Raw genomic sequence first — 20,637 nt, forward strand, 5'->3', positions numbered from 1 at the left:
TGTTATTAATTCTGTTGTTAATCCTTCTGTTAACACAGTGTCTGTTGCCTCCGATGCCCTATGTGAAAGCTTTTTGAGACACTTCATTGATAAAATCTCAAATTTGAGATCCAAAGTCTGTTCTCCCCACACTGAACCCCCTCCTTTTTCTCTGCTTCCTGTTTCTTGGGATGGTTTTGAACCCATTACCCTACAATCACTTAAAGTCATCACTGCTAATGTTAAACCATCTTTATGTCCTTATGACATTATACATCCTAAATTTTTTAAATCAATTGCTGACACTGTCGGGCCAGGTTTGGTGTCTTTTTTCAATAAGTGCCTTCAAACTGGCTCTGTACCTGCTACTCTTAAAGTGGCTACTGTCACTCCCCTTCTCAAGAAGCCTTCACTAGATCCTTCTATTCTGAATAACTTCTGTTCCATTTCTGTCTTACCATTTATTTCAAAGGTTTTAGAAAAAATTGTGTTTGACCAACGGCAGTTCTTTCTAAATCAAAACTATATTACTGAAATTTTTCAATCTGGTTTTAAATCTGCTCATAGTACTGAAACGGCCCTTCTCAGAGTGTTAAATGATATCCTTTTAGCTACCGACTCTGGTGATTCCGTGGTCCTGGTTCTTTTAGATTTATCAGCAGCATTTGATACTGTGGACCACTCTATTTTGTTATCCAGATTAGAGTCAGACGTGGGCCTAAAAGGTATGGTCCTTATGTGGTTTCAGTCATTTTTACAGAAATTATTTTGTCAAACTTGGTAACTTCTCTTCCTCCGTTGCTCATCTTAACCTGTGGCCTCCCTCAAGGCTCGATATTGGCGCTAGAGCCCTGCACGGGCCTCAAATTTAGGCCCTAGCCCGGCCCTGGCCCGAGATGCTCAGGCCCTAGCCCGGCCCACGTCCGACAGCTTATCAGAATTACCGGCCCGAGTCCGACCCGAGCCCTTCTCCCAAAACGGCTCATGTTTCAGCTATTAAAATAGTTCAGTTTTGTATGTAAGTAATGGCAAAGTGATTATATTTCGTTTTTTTTATTATTATTATTTTTTTAATTAAGTTAATTTTGAAAAACGTTTGGAGCATTTTTTGTTCGTTAAACAAGTTATTTCTTTCTTAAAGTAACGACCAAGCGGCCAGCGGCAGACCGGCAGGCTGATCATAGCATGTTTGATCAATTTAGCCTTCTCAAATCATCACGACTTGCCTAAAATAAAATCTATAGATATACTAAAACAGTTCAAGCATATAACAATGTTTAAAGGTTAAACCTAGATAAATGTGCGCTGCATCCAATAGTTTGTGCGGAGAGTGGAAGCTAAAGCGGAGGACATGGAGGCACCAGCGCAATCAATTGCATTTTTTTTCAATGGAAACAACTTAAAATAGGCCTAATTTTTGCTCATAAAGGTAAGAGTAATACATCAATCGGAACTGTAAAGGGTCTACTTCTATTTGTGTGCACTCACAATATCAACAAAACGTTGTGCTTTTAAGAAAACGATAAGCTTTCTGCCGTCTCGTCTTGAACAGGAACACTTCACAAAAATGAACCGAAAGTCAGCGAATACATGCCTCACAGATATGATAAATATATCTATAGAAAGCTTTAAATTACTACTTAACGAAATAAATCAAATCGAAAACAAAAACTCATTCAAATGTGACCACATCACCCCTATACTGAGGGCCCTCCACTGGCTGCCTATTCAATTCAGAATCGATTTTAAAATTATTTTATTGGTGTATAAATCTTTACATAACCAAGCCCCTAGTTATCTTTCAGAGCTGTTGCATTTTTATACTCCCACTAGAAGTCTAAGATCCAGTGATCAGAATCTCCTTTTAGTCCCACAGTCCACATTTAAACGTAGGGGGGATCGAGCTTTCTCTGTGGTTGGGCCTTGGTTATGGAACAATCTGCCGCCTGAGATTAGTGTGGCACCTTCCCTACCCATTTTTAAGTCACTCTTAAAAACTCACTTGTTTGCACTAATATCCCTTTCTTATTACACTGTATTATGGTCTGGATTATTACTCTGTTTTAAGATTGTTTATCTGTCATTCATTTTGGCTCGAAATGTATATGTTTTATTATCCCTGTTTTATGTGTTTATGGTTTGATTTTAATTGTACAGCACTTTGGTCAGTCTTGTGGCTGTTTTAAATGTGTGATAAATGAATGAACTTGAACTTGAACTTGAACTTGAACTTGAACTTGAACTTGAACTTGAACTTGAACTTGAACTTGAAAAAGTAAAGTAAGGGATTACTGTCCATTTTAGGTAATTTAATTACAGTTAATTATAAAGTACTGAGGGCCCTCCACTGGCTGCCTATTCAATTCAGAATCGATTTTAAAATTATTTTATTGGTGTATAAATCTTTACATAACCAAGCCCCTAGTTATCTTTCAGAGCTGTTGCATTTTATACTCCCACTAGAAGTCTAAGATCCAGTGATCAGAATCTCCTTTTAGTCCCACAGTCCACATTTAAACGTAGGGGGATCGAGCTTTCTCTGTGGTTGGGCCTTGGTTATGGAACAATCTGCCGCCTGAGATTAGTGTGGCACCTTCCTACCCATTTTAAGTCACTCTTAAAACTCACTTGTTTGCACTAATATCCCTTTCTTATTACACTGTATTATGGTCTGGATTATTACTCTGTTTTAAGATTGTTTATCTGTCATTCATTTTGGCTCGAAATGTATATGTTTTATTATCCCTGTTTTATGTGTTTATGGTTTGATTTTAATTGTACAGCACTTTGGTCAGTCTTGTGGCTGTTTTTAAATGTGCTTGATAAATGAATGAACTTGAACTTGAACTTGAAAAAGTAAAGTAAGGGATTACTGTCCATTTTTAGGTAATTTAATTACAGTTAATTATAAAGTACTTGCGTTACATACAGTAAATAATTTCAACAGTTCTAAAATCAATATTGAATTTGAAATCTAAATTTACAGTCTAAAGATAAAATTGAATGCAGCGTCTTTAACCCTCTGTGCGCCAGCGTGTTCACTTTCAGTTTTTCCTGATTCACAGAGAAACCTTAAATACTCAGATACAGATAAGACTAAAATCAATCGAATCTAAAAAGGGCCTGCTTTTATTTGTGTACACTGAAAATAACAACAAAACATTGTGCTTTTGCAAAATAAACAAAACAAAGAGGGTGCACTTTCTGTCGTCTAGGTCTCCGTGAGCAACTTCTGATTATGTAATCCGTATTAAACTAAAGCAAGGCACAGTCTTTCCTGTATCTGAACTTAAAGTGTTTACTTTTAAATTGAACGAATTCAAATCGAAAACGAAAATTCCTGATTATGTAATCCATATGAAAGCGAGGTACAGTCTTTCCGTATCTGAAAGCTTGAAGTGTCTACTTTTAAATTGAACGAATTCAAATCGAAAACAAATATTCTCTGATTATGTAATCTGTATGAAACTAAAGCGAAGTACAGTCTTTCCCATATCTAAACTTGAAGTGTCTACTTTTAAATGAACGAATTCAAATCGAAAACGAATATTCCTGATTATGTAATCCTTATGAAACTAAAGCGTTTATGTAATTTATTCTTACCTACATAACGTGTTATTTTTACATAAACATGTAGAGGTTTTTACTAGTTGGGCTTTTTCTGAACATCTTTCCAAACTGAAATGTATTGTTTAACTGTTCTTAAGCTTTTTTGTTTTCCAGATATTTTGTTATTCAGAGTATTTCTATTTGTTAACCAAAGAAGGTTACATTTTTTATAAAAATGTTTAAGTATTACAGTTGTAAAGCTAAAAGGTTAAACTATTCTATGTTTGACTCAAATTGAAGGAATAAAGAGTTTAATTTCTATTAAGGTTTATAGGGATTTTAAGATGTAGCCTAATTAGCAATTTAAATAATTAAGTTACTTATTGAGTAACTAAGTTACTTTTCAGACAGAGTAATTAGTAAAGTAATTTAAATACAATATTGATGATGTAATTAGTAATAGTAATTAATTACTTTTTGAAAGTAACTTACCCAACACTGGGCACAACCCCCCTGGAGCTACCTGGAGATAAGTGATTGCTTGTTCATTTGAAGAAAAAAACCCGTAACCTTCCAGTTACCAACCCTGAACTTTAACCACTACAACCACCTCAGTATAAATCTACTACAACCACATATATCAGAGGAGACTGTGAACACAGTCCCTCACAACCACACATTTTGCAGATGCAATTTTGAAATGAACCACCTCTGGAACATGGTGTCTCCCCACCATCAGGTAAACAATTGAGTAGATAAGTAGATAAGTATATATCTAACAGTCAACTTCACCCAAAACCTTGAGTTCATACAGACTCAGAAAAGAATACACAGGAGGTTTTGCGGGCTTTCTGTGAGTTGTGTGGTGGGTGGCAGGCAGTCCTGTTTGCCTTCTGCCCCGCTGAAAATCATCACATCAAAGATGAGATCATAGTTGGTGTTTAGGCACGATGCGATGCCCCCCTCCCCCCATCCCGTTTTGCTAGCAGGGTTTGCGTGAGCCAGGCGCCGAGCTCTGATAGGTCCATGTGTTCCAAATGAACTGTCTCCCCTTTTGCTGTCCCTTCCCCTCACGTTCTCTCGCCCCCTGCATTTCAATGAAATGCATAGCATCAGCATGACAGGCCATCTGGAAATCACATACAACCACAGTCTTTTACAACAACGCCATGATCCACAATGGCAGACCTGTGGTGTTAGCAAATTAGCTGCTGAGATTTAATCTACTCCTACAACTTTGGTGTCAATGCTTTCAGGTTTCTGTTCATTGCGCAATAATTTTTACACACCGCATGTAATAGAAAGCTTGACAGCATTGAGCTGAGGAGGTTTTCACTGAAATACAACCAAGTCAGAATACACCCTCCCTGTTTTGAGTGGCTATTAGCATGGCAGAATGATTTCAGAATCAAATGTGGATTCAACGAGCATAAAGAGGCACTCGTCCAATACAAATCCTCTTCTCAGTCGTGTGAGAGAGACAGAGTGCTTTTCGATATGATATTCAAAGCACGTGTTGGGAAAACATTGCAATAGATGCTCAGAGATGTTTGGAGTTATTCTGGTACAGCGTGGAATGATCTGTCAGGGGCAATGCATCACTCTTCCTATTAGCTGTGTGTGTGTGTGTGCGGGTGGGTTTGAGTATAGGAGTGCACACATACAATACATGAGTGTCTGCATGTGCATATTTGCACGCACATGTTCTGCATGCATCCGATTTGTGCTTGAAGCCATAAAGACGTACAGAGAGCCTTCTGTTGTGAGAGACAGTGGCCGTTGGCTGTTAGAGTGGGACAAACAGAAGCAGACTGCATCACATTTACTCACAGACAACCCATCCAAATCCCTTTCATCACTGCAGAGGATGAACACACACACACACACACACACACATGGTGTAAATTGGTGCATCAGATTCCTATTTCCAAGTAACAAGTAATGCTGATAAGTGACAAATAAACCTCTCCTTGCCCCGAGTATAAAAATAAGTGTATATTTTAGGTGCACAAGCATTGTAGGAGTTGTTGTGAGCATAATGGCCATTGTAGTGTATGTCATGCTTCTCAGTAATGTTCAGAGTGTGACATAGGATTTTTTCAGCCAAGTTCTTTAGTGGAATATTGGCAGATATATTAGTCTGCAAAGGCATAATGCAGATATTGATTATAAAACATAATATTTGTAAACCTGGAAAAGTCATGTGAATTAAGATCATAAAACTAATGGGCCTTTTTATAATTTTTTTTTATAGCTTTGCTAACCAGTGATTCACTGAATCATTCATTCAAATGATATGTTTAGAACAGCTGATTCATTTAGAAACGAAGCAAGTGACTATTTTATGAACTGATCATTGAATCATTGACTCAAATGACTGATTAAAAAAACAGAATCATTCAGGAATGAAACACTGCAGTATTGATATTATACAGCTTCAGCTGTATTTGGAACTATTTTCTTTGTCAGAAAGCACACTCAATATTAACTTATTGTTTGTTGCACGATCATGCTTGTGCTAATATTTAGGAAAACAGCAGTTACTTGTGTGATATTACTTAACTAAAGGTGCATCTCAATAAATTAGAATGTCATGGAAAAGTTCATTTATTTCAGTAATTCAACTCAAATTGTGAAACTCGTGTATTAAATAAATTCAGTGCACACAGACTGAAGTAGTTTAAGTCTTTGGTTCTTTTAATTGTGATGATTTTGACTCACATTTAACAAAAACCCACCAATTCACTATCTCAACAAATTAGAATATGGTGACATGCCAATCAGCTAATCAACTCAAAACACCTGCAAAGGTTTCATGAGCCTTCAAAATGGTCTCTCAGTTTAGTTCACTAGGCTACACAATAATGGGGAAGACTGCTGATCTGACAGTTGTCCAGAAGACAATCATTGACACCCTTCACAAGGAGGGTAAGCCACAAACATTCATTGCCAAAGAAGCTGGCTGTTCACAGAGTTCACAGAAAGTTGAGCGGAAGGAAAACGTGTGGAAGAAAAATATGCACAACAAACCGAGAGAACCGCAGCCTTATGAGGATTGTCAAGCAAAATCGATTCAAGAATTTGGGTAAACTTCACAAGGAATGGACTGAGGCTGGGGTCAAGGCATCAAGAGCCACCACTCACAGACGTGTCAAGGAATTTGGTTACAGTTGTCCTCTCCTGAACCACAGACAACGTCAGAGGCATCTTACCTGGGCTAAGGAGATGAACTGGACTGTTGCCCAGTGGTCCAAAGTCCTCTTTTCAGATGAGAGCAAGTTTTGTATTTCATTTGGAAACCAAGGTCCTAGAGTCTGGAGGAAGGGTGGAGAAGCTCATAGCCCAAGTTGCTTGAAATCCAGTTTTAAGTTTCCACAGTCTGTGATGATTTGGGGTGCAATGTCATCTGCTGGTGTTGGTCCATTGTGTTTTTTGAAAACCAAAGTCACTGCAGCCGTTTACCAAGAAATTTTGGAGCACTTCATGCTTCCTTCTGCTGACGAGCTTTTTAAAGATGCTGATTTCATTTTCCAGCAGGATTTGGCACCTGCCCACACTGCCAAAAGCACCAAAAGTTGGTTAAATAACCATGGTGTAGGTGTGCTTGACTGACTGGCCAGCAAAGAGAATCTATGGGGTATTGTCAAGAGGAAAATGAGAAACAAGAGACCAAAAAATGCAGATGAGCTGAAGGCCACTGTCAAAGAAACCTGGGCTTCCATACTACCTCAGCAGTGCCACAAACCGATCACCTCCATGCCACACCAAATTGAGGCAGTAATTAAAGCAAAAGGAGCCCCTACCAAGTATTGAGTACATATACAGTGAATGAACATACTTTCCTGAAGGCCAACAATTCACTAAAAATGTTTTTTTTTATTTTTTTTATTGGTCTTATGAAGTATTCTAATTTGTTGAGATTGGTGTGTTTGGTGGGTTTTTGTTAAATGTGAGCCAAAATCATCACAATTAAAAGAACCAAAAACTTAAACTACTTCAGTCTGTGTGCATTGAATTTATTTAATACACAAGTTTCACAATAAACTAACTTTTCCACGACATTCTAATTTATTGAGATGCACCTGTGTGTATATATATATGGATAGTTGACAAATAAAAATTGGACTGTGTCCTATGGTGTGACATAGCAAAAATGTAGGAAAAAAACTAAAAAACTTAACATACAAATAACATGAGAAAAATGTATCTTCATTCTTAGAGTTACAAATAGCATGAGAGAGGTTTATCTTCAATGTTAGAGGTTATTATTTTTTTTACATTTTTCCATCACACCATAGGACACATTGATACGTCAACTACCCGTTTTGGACTCTCAAGATATGAGTGACATACTCGATAATGCCAGCTCACATATCGCTAAACAACAATTACGATATTATCGTAGATGATAAATATTGCACACCCCTAGTATAAATTTTGAGTAAATAAATAAGTAAATAAATTGAATTTCATGTCCAGTAAATAATTAACAACTGGAAAAGTCACTTTGGAGTCAAAGCACAATATTTAAGATCATTCATTACCGAAACCAGGTAAATAGCCAATATACCTTTCCAGAAAATCTACATTACAACAGTCACAACAGGTCTGCTTTTTTACAAAACTTTGCACGTGTTTGTATCTGCTGCTGTGCTATTGCTGCCATTACAGAAGAGTATGTGTGAGTGCACCTGTGTTCATGTGAGTCTGAATGCGATCTCCTCACCACTGGCAGATCAATAAGCCTCTGAATAATCTATGATCTTGCTTCTCGTCATTGATCCAGCCCATCGATCAGGCCTTGAATGCTTCATTCTCCTCCGAGAGATCTGTAATCTAACATTGGCTCTTAAACAATTTTTACTCATAAGTCTCACCATTCATTTTCAGAGAATTTGCAATATCTTTTGCTCAGCAGTCAAGAAAAGACTCTTTTGTGTCCCTTTACAGCTGTTACAGTTCTGAAGAACTCAGAGACACTCTGCTACGCACCGATGCGCAAGAGATGCAAGACAAGAGCATCTCTTAAACTCGAAAGGCTGTCATACGCCAAAGCATCTTCTGTTCCAGTAAGGATCCCGATTGTGTTTATGCAAGTGTGTGCAAAATATTGGATTTAAATATCATTATGGATTTGTGTGGGTTCACAGAGCCATCGTTCCTCCTACACTGTGTTTGGTGATATGGAAATTGCAGGGAGTGACGCCATGTCTTCTGAATGTCCTAACACTAATTCCTTCACAGTCTGAGGCCAGATTACTCATGCCTTTAAAACACAATAAATTGCACATATATGCCTTGTAATGAACCTGTATGAAGCTTTTCAAATTCACTAGCCACTAATGACAGATTTGCACTGCACAATAAACAGTCCTTTGACAGCATTTATTTAGGGGCGGAGTAATCATTTGGGCAACTGAAACATCTCCAAGAGCATCACATCAAATGGGGCAAAAAGTAGTGTGATAACTTTCTCAGACACTGCATTTAATAATCTGAGTAAATATTTATTTCTACACGCATATTAGTAAATATTTTACATTAAAAGCCTGCTCACACTAAGACGAATGATCAGTATGGAAATCGGTATAATAATTTTTTTTATTTTAATGATTGCCTGTTAATGCAATTACAGATGGGTGCTCCGATCCCTTTTCCATCACACTGCAAAGAAATATGTTAAATTGTAAGTGTGTTTTTGGTCGCATGCCCAGAGCCACCATTATTACATAAAACTATTACTTGGTGGCACTCACAAACAGACTATTTTGCTAACTAACAGTGAATAGCAGAGGTATTTGGTGTTGTTTAATAAATACTATAGCTTATAACAAAATCTGAAAAGTCAAGACTTGTCTTTTCAAACGGGTGTCAGAAACATGAAGTTGCTTTTCTATAAGCGCTACTACTGTTAGAGAGTGAATGTGCATTTTTATTTAACCAGAACCAGGCAAGCCTAAAATGCTATATATGTTATCATTAATTAAAGCGTCATCAATCAACATAACTAACAAAGAACAATCCATATTTAAAAATGATGTTGTACAAAAGTACTCTGCATTAGTACTTCATGTTACTTAATGTATAAACTACTTGATAATATTGATATTTTAAATAGCAAAATTAAATTTCACCTATAGAAATATTAATAATTTCTATCTTACATTAAATAAATGAACTAATTTCATCGAAAATTATAGAAAAATGTAAATTCTCTAATGTAGCACTCTAAATGAAGCCAAACAAGCAACAATAAATAAATGCATACTAAATGTCAGGGAATTAATGGGCATAATTAGTCAACATTAATGATGTAATTATATGTGTTTTGATAAAAAGTGCAAGTTTAATCACTGAAACCTCACTGCTGTGTGACTGTTGAATTTCTTTGAAAAGCAATTCAGTAAATACAACTATTCTGGTAATTTCAATTCAAATTCCAGTTCAACATTCTTCAAGGTGTGTAGCCAATTCAATTTAAATTCACACTCACAAATTGAAATTCTGAATTTTTATTCAACCCTGCTGTACACTGATGAGCCAGTCCGGCTGTGTTTAATGGATATTCAGGCATTTGTGTGAATTGTTTGTATATGTCAGCTCAAAAGAGGTTACCAGGTGATTTGCAGCTACAATAAAAACACTGAAGTGCGCCATTACTATTGTATGATACAAAGAAAACAAGAAAGAAAGATGAAGACATAGATGACAAGGATGGGGGTGGTTAGTGAGGAGGTCAGTCACCAATAATATTATCCAGCTCACAGCGCTAAACGGACAAGACAGCGGTTTGAGTGTGTGACTCACATCCTACCCCAGAACCATCTCTGGAATCGTTTCCTCTTCACTGGGCTGAGCTCATTGAGGAGACAGAGCCTACCCAAACTGACCTCCACAATGACCTAAAACTCCAGCTTCCCTGGCATGACTGTCATGCTATTGCTATCACATTCTTCTCAAAGAATGCCTCAGAATTAATCATCATGACAGATATTTTCTTCCACAGAACAGAAGAAAGGTGGATGGACAGAGGAGACCCATAAAAGAGAACAAGACATTGCAAAGCACAAACATTGTTAGCATCAAAACTTCGAAACCAGCTAGCTAGTGAGATCTGCTACTTTATACGTTCACATATATTCATATAGCAGATGCTTTTGTTCAAACTTACAAATAAAGAATACAGCTAAAGCAATTCATCTTCAACATGAGACATTCTGCGACACAAAGTTCCAAAGCTGCTAAGAAAGTACAAGCAAGAGCAAAGAAGAAAGTGAAAGATTGTGAGAGCTTGCGCATTATCAGTATTGATGGTGTTCCTGAAGGAGTTTTTTGAAGGCTGCAAAGGCCTTGGTTGTACAGGTTGCAGTTATAGTATATATTTTCATATTTCATTCTACCTCAGTGGAATAAATGATTCAACTGTCTAACAACCCATGAAACTAACTTTCATTTTGGGTTCTTCTTTGTCTGTTGTTTGTTTGGTACAACACTAACCATTAGCTACATTTCAGAGTTTCTGAACAGAAGGCATCCAGGGAAGAAAATGAATCTGCAATGGATAAGGTCAGGTTTTCAGGAGAAAGCTGGATGACACAAGTGGAGCGCAGAGGAATGATTAGAGAACATCATTTAGCCTCCGTCGTAGAGTTACACTAAAGGGGGTAGGCAAAGGTCAAGAGAGGAGCAGTCTCAATAGGGATCTTCATCTGTGGCCTTTAACCTTCTTTGCTGTTCTTCCTTGAACACTTGTGAAAGGCAAATGATGCACACTGGGCACGATTCCCTGAGTCCAGCTAGTTCACCCCACCACTGGCTCTAAATTTAGACCACTATCACAATGGCAATCTATAATCAGAAGAAATGCTTCTATGACATGTATTAATTGGGGCAGTTATTGCAATCGGTATTCTGTGGCATGGGTAATGCTTATCCAATGCATTTTAAAAGTGTAACTCTGACAGTACCTGGAAGGACTCAGAGGGTTTCATTTCACAAAGACCGGGATTGGTTTGATTTAACCATATCACTTATGTTGAAAGCATCCTAAAGCTTGTTATGATCCACCCTTGCAGGTTCTCCACATGCAGCCCATTTAATCAAATTCAATACTGTCTAGTAATCAGGATTAAACAAACTCTTATAAAATTAAAAATCCCCCTCCATATAATCACATTTTGGCTGATTATACTCTATATAGGAGTTGAAATATTCAGTTATGTTTACTGTTTTATTCAGCACTTGTTTATGCAAAGTAGACAATAGCATGATTCAAGACATAACCAAGTCAAACAGACACGATACTTACCCAGTTTTGCACAAACCTGGCTACAAACCTCAAAAGACAACACTGGTAAAACAAAAAAGTGGCTTTCTGGTTTAGAAACTGTTACTTTCTGAGGTAGCAACATGATTATTATTATTTTTACAGCAGCTTTGCACCCCTCTTAGATAGCTGTCTAATGTCTCCTGTGGGACCCCACCAAATCCCACCTCAATATCTTCACACTACATTTTAGCAACCCTATTTAGCTATTTCAGCTAGGCCTCAAGTAGAGATGAGAGAATTACCAACAGTAGGATGGTAGGAAATACTTCCTGAGGAACATGATAAAGTGACATCACTTAAAACCAATAATGAAGTCACATGTGAACCCAGCTTCTCAACAAAAACACCTACTACATCCTAATATTGAACAAGAAAACACAATAAAGGCCTGCAAATTTAATCAGCTAGAGTAGCAAACCTTAAATACAGCTTTCAAATTAAAAAAACAAAAACAAAAACTGATGAGGAGCTGCTTTTTCTAATGACCAGCTAACGATTAGGGCAGCTAATGAGCAGAGAATGGTCACAATGCCACACTCACCTAGTGTACCCTAGCTAATTAGCTACACACTGACAACCATATTGTTTTTCCATTGGCAGCCATCAAGGATCTAAATCAATCTTTTACTCAATAGATAGCAACCACCTGAGCAGAGAAAAACAAGCCCAGAAGCGAAACTTCACACTCTGATTTTAAAGGTGTTGCACTTAACCACTGTATTGATTTAGTTCATAGTAAAGAGTTACAATCATTAATGCAGTTATGGTGTCTTCAATAACTCAGACATCATAACAAAGTAACGCATTGAGTGCACTGAAAGACCTAGAAACCAAATTAGCACCAACAGAAACACCATCAACTAAATGCGGTACATCACTGTGATTATATTGAATAGGTCAGATCACACTTTGAGCTTATTACCCTTCTAAGCCTCTGTCTCCAGAATGCATTCCCACAGACTGTTCACAGATCGTCAGATGCACTGAAAGAATGACAAGCAATGTCTTAAATGATCAGTTCCAAACTAACTGGCTGGTTTCTACACAATTTGCAGAAGCCCAGATGCACTGGATTTGAAAAGTAATTTACAAGGTTCAAAGGAAGCACTTCTCACTAAATCTGCCAACGTTGGTGGCATCAAATCTTTAAAACAGCAGACTGAAACTACTGGTCTACACTCTCAGAAATGAAGGTACAAAAGCTGTCACTGGGGCGGTACCTTTTCAAAAGGTACACTTTTGTACCTATTAGGTTCTAATATGTACACTTTAAGTACTAATATGTACCTTTAAGGTACCAAAATGGACTCTTTAGGTACAGACATGTACCTTTTGAAAAGGTACCGCCCCAGTGACAGCTTTTGTACCTTTATTTCTGAGAGTGTATATGTCAAAATCCAAGCAGCTTCTCAACTATTAGCGTACCTTTAAACCTGCACTAAAAAATCGATTTCCACTTACTTATTTTGGTTTGTGATTGTTAAATAAGAGGCTATCATACGTTTTACCATATGGGTTATTCAAATTATGTTTGCATACAAACGTCTGCTAAGTTGTAAGGTGAATGATAGCCTACTTGTCTCGGTCAAAATGTTTTGTGTGGGTCATGTTTCTCAGTAAATACAGTACATATATCAAACAGCTTTCAGACAAATTTGAATTCAACAATAACTGATGTCCACCTTCCTCCTGCCAATTCCTCAAAGCAAATGTTGCAGATTTTGTCAACAGAAACATTGCCCAGTTTCTAGTACCAATACCCTGATCAAACATTATTTTCAATTACTGTATAATTGTGCCAATACATGCACATCCATGGTTGTGATTGTTAAACTGGCTCAAAACGGAGAAATAACCTTAAATTGATTTATTCATTTATTTTTTTGACAGACAGAAAATGTCAACAAACCACTTTCTACTCATTTTTGTTGTCTTGCCTTTACAACCTTGTTGTATATGTCATTCAGATCTTCCTGTTTAAGTGGGTGGTTCTTGGCCAGAATAATTTGCAGACAAGATGTGGAACAGACTCTTTGGAACAGACCAATGTTCAGAAGTCTGGCAATGTGAGACTACACACACCTCCATTCATGAAGGCGCGAGCAGTCATCTTGTGTCTCTTGAAGTAGATGGATTTGTGCAACAAGAATCACACACACTGCAATCTGAACTGCTTTCTTGCTGCTCTTGAAGTTTCCTTTCACTTTAAACCTCTGATAACCTCAGGGGACAATAAGTCACATCCTGCAGCAATCCATGGTCTTACCCAGGCAAGGTTTAAATGATAACATATAGTCCCTTAGGTACTACTAAAAACAAACATGATATCCTTTCTCTCATTTCTTTCAGATGCACTCGGTGCGTGATTTATAGGCATGTCATGTAATACTATATAAACATCACAGTTTGGAGTGCAATGTTTTTGATGTCACAATACTCAGTAAGATCTAGGCAGTGTAACAAATTTGCTAGCCGAACTGATGCAATGAAAATGTATAGTGTTAGCTTGAATAAAGCTCATGAGCTCCTGACAAGATCACAGCTGAAGGAGAAGAAAGTTTTGAAAGCTCTCTAGTCTGATCGAGTTCTCTGTTTTTTTGTTGAGCTTTAAATAGTTCTCCATAAAAGCGCCCAATGTGAAGGCATTTGATCAGCTGCATGGATAGCCTAAGAAGCGAGACGTATTTCTGCAGGGTGTAAGGGATTTTTGAACATCCAAGACAGAATTTGCATCATGGATGGGGCAGTGATCAGCAGGGGTGTGTTCTAATGAATAAACATCACTTTTCAGATAATTATAAGACGCTTTTGACTATTCTCTTTTCAGCTCCATGAGCATAATTACATAGGCTTGTAAAGGCAATTAGTTAGCGATGACTCTGATGTCCAGGGAATTGAGTGACTGCCAAACCACTATCTGACAGTTGTTTTCCAAGATGCAAAAACAAGAATTACCGAATAGTAGTGTTCTGAATGATAGGCAGAGAGAGAGAGAGATAGAGAGAGAGAGAAGAGAGAGAGATGAACAGACAGGAAATGGCAGCCCTTGTTTGACTTGTGTTTCTTCATTAACTGCATTCTCATCATGCAGACGGGCAGCTGTGTTCAGGTCTTTCTTTGCTGAGATAAAGACTGAATCAGAGAGCGAGAACAACAGCAAAAAACTAAAATAACCTCTATAATTAAGCAGCAAAAACAAAGGCAGCCATTGATTTGCTGTCTAAGGCCAAAATGGAGGACATAGAAATGGAATGTGTGTGTGTGTGTGTGTATGCTCTGTCTCCCAATGAGAACTCCAAATCAAGGAGTCTGTTTCATTTAACTGGTCTTCCAGTTCAAAACACCGCTGTCCACAGCAGCAGATTGCTTCTAATGTTTATTGCATTTTTATTTTTTTTGGTCATACAAAGACACATAATTACAAGGTATTATGGATAATATTCCTGAAAGTAAAAAAGTAATAAATTGACAAATGTGAAAAAAGAATGGATTATATCAGCTGGACTTGCTGATAAAAAAAATAATGGTAAACATTATGCCAGAGAAAATTAAGACAATCCATTGCAATTTACTTGAAATTTATAATTTTACCATAAAGTAAGTTTAGTCCATGTCTTTGAATCCCTCTTGGTAGTGAACTTTTAAAGACAAAATGTACATTTAGCATATACAAACATTCCATGTTCTTTGTCTTCTGGGAAACAAAATTCCAGTGTTTTGTGTGCGTGTGTGTGTGTGTGTGTGTGTGTACCTGTTTTTCTATTCTGGTGGGGACTTAAACCTGAATACACACAGACTCATGAGTAAACAAGCTAATAAATCACACAGAATTAAGTTTTTTGAAAATCTAAAAATGCAGAAAGTTTCCTATAAGGGGTAGGTTTAGGTGTAGGGCAATAGAATATACAGTCTGTACAGCAGAGAAAGCATTACGCCTATGAAGAGTCCCCACAAGGATAGCAAACCAGACTGTGTGTGTATGTGTGTTTGTTTACGTGTGTGTGTGTGTGTGTGTGTGTGTGTGTGCAATCAAATGCTCTCTAGAAATCATATTGTACCCACCACCTCCCAATAACACATACTGCACCTGTGTCTAGCAAATACCAAATCAAGTAGCAGATGTAACTAAAGTGTATTGGATAAAGCACAATCACAAAAAGGATATTATTTATTTATTTATTATTATTATTATTTGCACTGTCCACATATAAACTGTGCTCTAAAGTACTGTGCTCTAAATCTTTCCAAAGGAGGTGATAGAACGACCAGTGACTCTCTCTTTCTTTGTGTGTGTGTGTGTGTGTGTGTGTGTGTGTGTTTATGTGTAGTGAGTCTGTCTCCTGACAGTGTCTTTTTCATTTTCAACCCTGGCAGAGCTCAGCATCCCATCCCAGAGGACAGAGGAGGTCTTCAAACAGGGAAGTGAAAGAGAAAGAGAGAAAGAGCCGTTTCCTTTTCTCAATCCCAATCACTGTTGCTTCACTGAAATCCAGTTAACTCTAATACAGCTGAGCAGTCTAAGCCCCCATTCTTTAAACACACATACACAAAGACTTTCCTCTCTCAGACCAAGGTTTATAGTTTTGCATGTCACGGTTATTTTGTATTTTATATACTTTTTCAAATTAATTTTGAATTCCTAATTTTCATACATTTTATAATTTAATCTTTATGTTTAAATAATTTACTATATACCTGATTAATATGCAGTTACTTGTAAGTACACAAGTCAACACATGTGAAGCTAATTACTCTAGAAAAACAGTGCGGTTTAATTAATTAATTAAGTAATGTATTATTATTATTATTATTATTATTGTTGTTGTTGTTGTTTTAGTTTGCAATGTTAACCCAATGATATGCCATGTGTGCTTCCCTAATTACACTCAAACCATGTCTGCACATGAGCGGATATCCAGTTGCATCCTGACATAAGATACATCAACAAGGATTTCTTACAGAGTGTCACAGAGTGCTCTGATGATTTTGTGGCCACCAGGGCATCGTAATGTATGAGGGGTGGCTCATTAAGTCATAAATGTGAAAGGACATGTTTAAAAAGTTCTAAAACAAATAAGGAATGCAACACCCCTGGTGTAAAAAAATAATAAAAATAAAACGTCCACAAGACACCCAGATCAAGGCGAGTTGGAAACACCTCCCCAAAACACATAAAATTATGCAGAGATAATGTTGTATCCGTTTGGGTGAAGGAAGTCAGAATCCACACACACACACACACACACACACACAGACGGAGGAAGAAGGACAGGGACAGAGGGGTAGAATCTCATTAGGTCTGGAATGTGTGAGTGTGTGTGAGTGGTGACGACCTGACAGAATCAGATTAGTGATGCACACACTCTCTCCTCCTGTCACCCCCATCTGCTGTAGCACTGCTGATAGGAGAGGGGGGAAAACTCTCTGAACTACGTAAATGGAGTCAAGCTTAATAATCAGCATCATTTGCACTTCAATTACAAATTCATGCACACAGAAACACCTGGACACACTGGCACCCCAACACATTCACACTCAAACGCGATATGCAAATATACAAATCCTGAAGTTCTCTCCCAAGTAAACTGATCAGCCAGTAAAGTTCATTGTTTAGGTTTCTGAGACCTCTGTCATGTATCTGTTTCTGAGACCTCTGTCATATATCTGAAACACCTCAAGGCAGGTGGACGAAGGGAGAAACTCACCATGGCCACCTCGCAGGGGGGCGGGGGAGCGGTAGATGGCAACGGGAGGCGGGTGATGCCGGGCTCCTGCCGGGTGATGGTGGTGCTGGGTCTCAGAATGTGAGAATGTGGAGGATGAGAGGACGACAGTGTTATCAGGATTTGAGCCCCATGCGGTGCCAAACATGCACCCTATGGCCAGGGGTAGCATGCGGGCAAGCCACAGGGAGTATCGGGTCTCAAAGTGGGGGCGCATGGTTATCGCCCCCTCCTTGCTGCAATAGTAGACAGCTTTCAGCAGGTGGAATGGAAAGAGAAACAGGTGAACAGGACCTGATGTCCGTTAAGATCCCATGGTAGGGAATGCAAGCACTCTCTTTGAAGGAAATCCAAAGCAAAATCCTAGGACAAGACTCTTTTTCCACTGGCGAAGAAACAGGAGTCCTGAGAGAGTTCACAAATATAGTTATTCCTCAGTTCCAGCAGATGTTATTCATCAGCTGCTCCTCTGAGATGCAGAATCAGAGTGCCATGTATCCCCGGTTGACCCAGCTCACCTCTGGAGGAGAAAGAGCGAGGCAGGGAGTCAACGGGTGGCGACCGGCAACCTGCGCCACTGCTTTGGAGCATCTGTCTCGTGACCACACTCCGATTGGTGCTGCCCTTCTTCTCCCCAACTGAGGCAAAGAGACGCTCACTGACTCTCTCCAACGCTGCGTCCGCTCACACGGCTAATGAAGCAAAAGTCTTGACTGAGATCCGAGCCCCCCTTCCAACACTCACTGAGCAAGAAACAGAGACAGAACAGAGACTCTCCAGCAGAGAGGATAGAGACAGAAGCTGGCAGAGAGAAGAGAGAAAGGAGCGAGGGGGGGATGGATGGGGGAGGCTCGACTCAGGTGAAACTAAGCGGAGACGATGGGATGGATGTGGAAGAGGAGGCGGGAGCTGCTCAGATGTGGGCCAGCCCTATGCAAATCGCTCCACAGCACCGAGCAAATCAGGAGGGCTGGCTGCCTCTGCAGAGGAGTGAGCTGCCTTTGAGTCACGAGGAGGAGAGAACACGCAAGAGAGGGAGCTGCAAACGACAGCGGGAAGAAGCCAGAGAGCGAGAAGAGTGTGAGAGCGAGCGATAGAGTGCAAGGAAAGTGAGAGAACCCAAGAGAAAGCGAGAGATGCCTTTCAGGCAGCGATAGAATCAAATTTCATGCAGCAGGTTGGTGATAAGGATGTCATCTGAGCTGAGAGATCTGCTCCATGTTTCGGATGGGGCTGAAAGCCCACAGTGATGGTGAGAGAGATTCATAATACGTATAATGTTTCACTGATCTTGAGCTTATACAAAAAGATACAGATTCTTTACCCGATGCAAACAAATGTTGTGGCTTCAGCAGACAATGTTGCTTTCAGGTCATCTAGGAATTTTTATGAGTTGAGAGCACTAGAACACTAGAGTGCCAACGTGAACTTGTAATTATGAGTGGGAACAATGAATTTTCTTCAAATCTGATCATGATGAAATATTGATTTCAATCAAAAGTTTTTCAGTGTTAATTGTACAATTCAGCTCGTTTTTTGTGTACTTTTGATGGAGCATAGCTGTAAAACTTCTCTAAAATACAACTCAAATAGCTGAGGACTGTACAACCAGTTTCCATTACATTTCATCACATCATTGTATGAGACAATAATGATAAAGAATGCTAAAATGCATAGATAAAGCATCTATTCCACACCTAAAATGCATCTGTTTCTTTTCTTGCAGTACCATGAAAATTCTGTGCATCTTAGTCAGGAAAAAATTAAGAAAATGAGGAAAGAAAGAACTATAGAAATTGTCTAAAAACTCACTTGTATGCACAATACATCATAAGTAGAACTTCCTAGCTTGTACAGTAGCTGTAAGTATGAACTTAAAAAAAAAAAGCTTTTTATGGCTCGTTTCCACTGATACAGGTCAGTATAGTACGGTACGATTCGGGACAGTACACCCTGATCCGGCTTGCTTTTCATTCTTGCACGAAGAAGAAAACTCTACATTTTGTGTACGTGTGTGAAAATATAAAAAGATAAAATACACTGTTATATTTTTTTGTGTTTGCACACTGTGATGTAAACAAACCCAACACGCATGGCAGAACGAGTGAAGGAGATGCTTCAATTCCCTTTGTGTTGTCATTCCCCCTGTAGCACGCGCAAGCATGGCCATAGTCAGGATTTGAAAATTAATGAGGTCTGGGGTGGGGTTAAGAATTGTGCAATAATAACCCCTACAAATGCAGTACAACTCATTATACACTAAAACTTTAAAAGAGACAGAGATATATGATATATATCGCATGAATGTTTTTAGCTTGATTTGTGAAGATTTAACTACTATACTGAATGACATAGCATAGACTTCTTCATGGCTAGTGTTTGCATAGGCTATCATTTCATTCTGTAACCTACTTGTTCTACAGTACAGTACTACAGATCTGTGTACTAGTGTTAAATGCTACTGATTTTAAATCTTTTGCAAACAAGATAAGATAAAGATATTGCTGACTCTAATCTGTAACTTCCCACTTTATTAGCTTTCTAAAGTGCCAAATTAAGTGGGAAAGCCAAGTCCAAAAACGCTAAAATTAACTGGATCTGGCAACATCTGGCTGCGGCAGTGCCCTCACTCACAACTCTTTCAAGACTCGTTCACTCAAGAAGCGTCTGGCAGTGGTCATTTTCATACCATGGACACTAAACATTCTTGCAAACTGTCTAAACTGAATTATACATGTCATGCAGACATATGAGGAGTTTTAAACAGCAAATTAGTCATTCAGAAAACAAATGTTATTTTTGGACATTTTGGACACTGGACATTTACAGAAGTCTGGACATCGGTGATCTCAAAGCTGGCTGTGTGCAAGTGAAGATTCTCTGTCAACTAATTAACATTCTGCGTTGAGTCTAGCTCCACCCTTTAGGTACCGAACTACTGTGCTAGCTACCCCAACGTAAGGGTACCAAAAAAGTGCTATGGTATGGTTCGCTATTTTGGTACCATTCACAGCTTCTGACAATGGAAACAGACATAATTGCGTACCGTTCTGCACT

At 38.5% G+C, this 20,637-nt stretch overlaps 1 protein-coding gene across 16 annotated transcripts in view; it reads right to left on the reverse strand.

Annotated features, from left to right (window-relative positions):
- The window catches only part of nrxn3b (neurexin 3b), a 357,597-nt gene that overhangs the window by 127,487 nt on the left and 209,473 nt on the right, over positions 1–20,637 (reverse strand). The window contains exon 1 of one of the 16 annotated variants that reach the window (XM_058755797.1): positions 17,563–18,170. The exons of the other annotated variants lie outside the window; for them this stretch is intronic. Coding sequence (XP_058611780.1) covers positions 17,563–17,797 — 235 coding nt within the window. The 5' untranslated portion in view covers positions 17,798–18,170. Of the gene's footprint in view, positions 1–17,562; positions 18,171–20,637 lie in introns of those variants that run through there. 16 annotated transcript variants of the gene reach the window in all.

The sequence above is a fragment of the Onychostoma macrolepis genome, chromosome 20, assembly GCF_012432095.1.
Source record: "Onychostoma macrolepis isolate SWU-2019 chromosome 20, ASM1243209v1, whole genome shotgun sequence".
In the NCBI taxonomy this organism is placed as follows: Eukaryota; Metazoa; Chordata; class Actinopteri; order Cypriniformes; family Cyprinidae; genus Onychostoma; species Onychostoma macrolepis.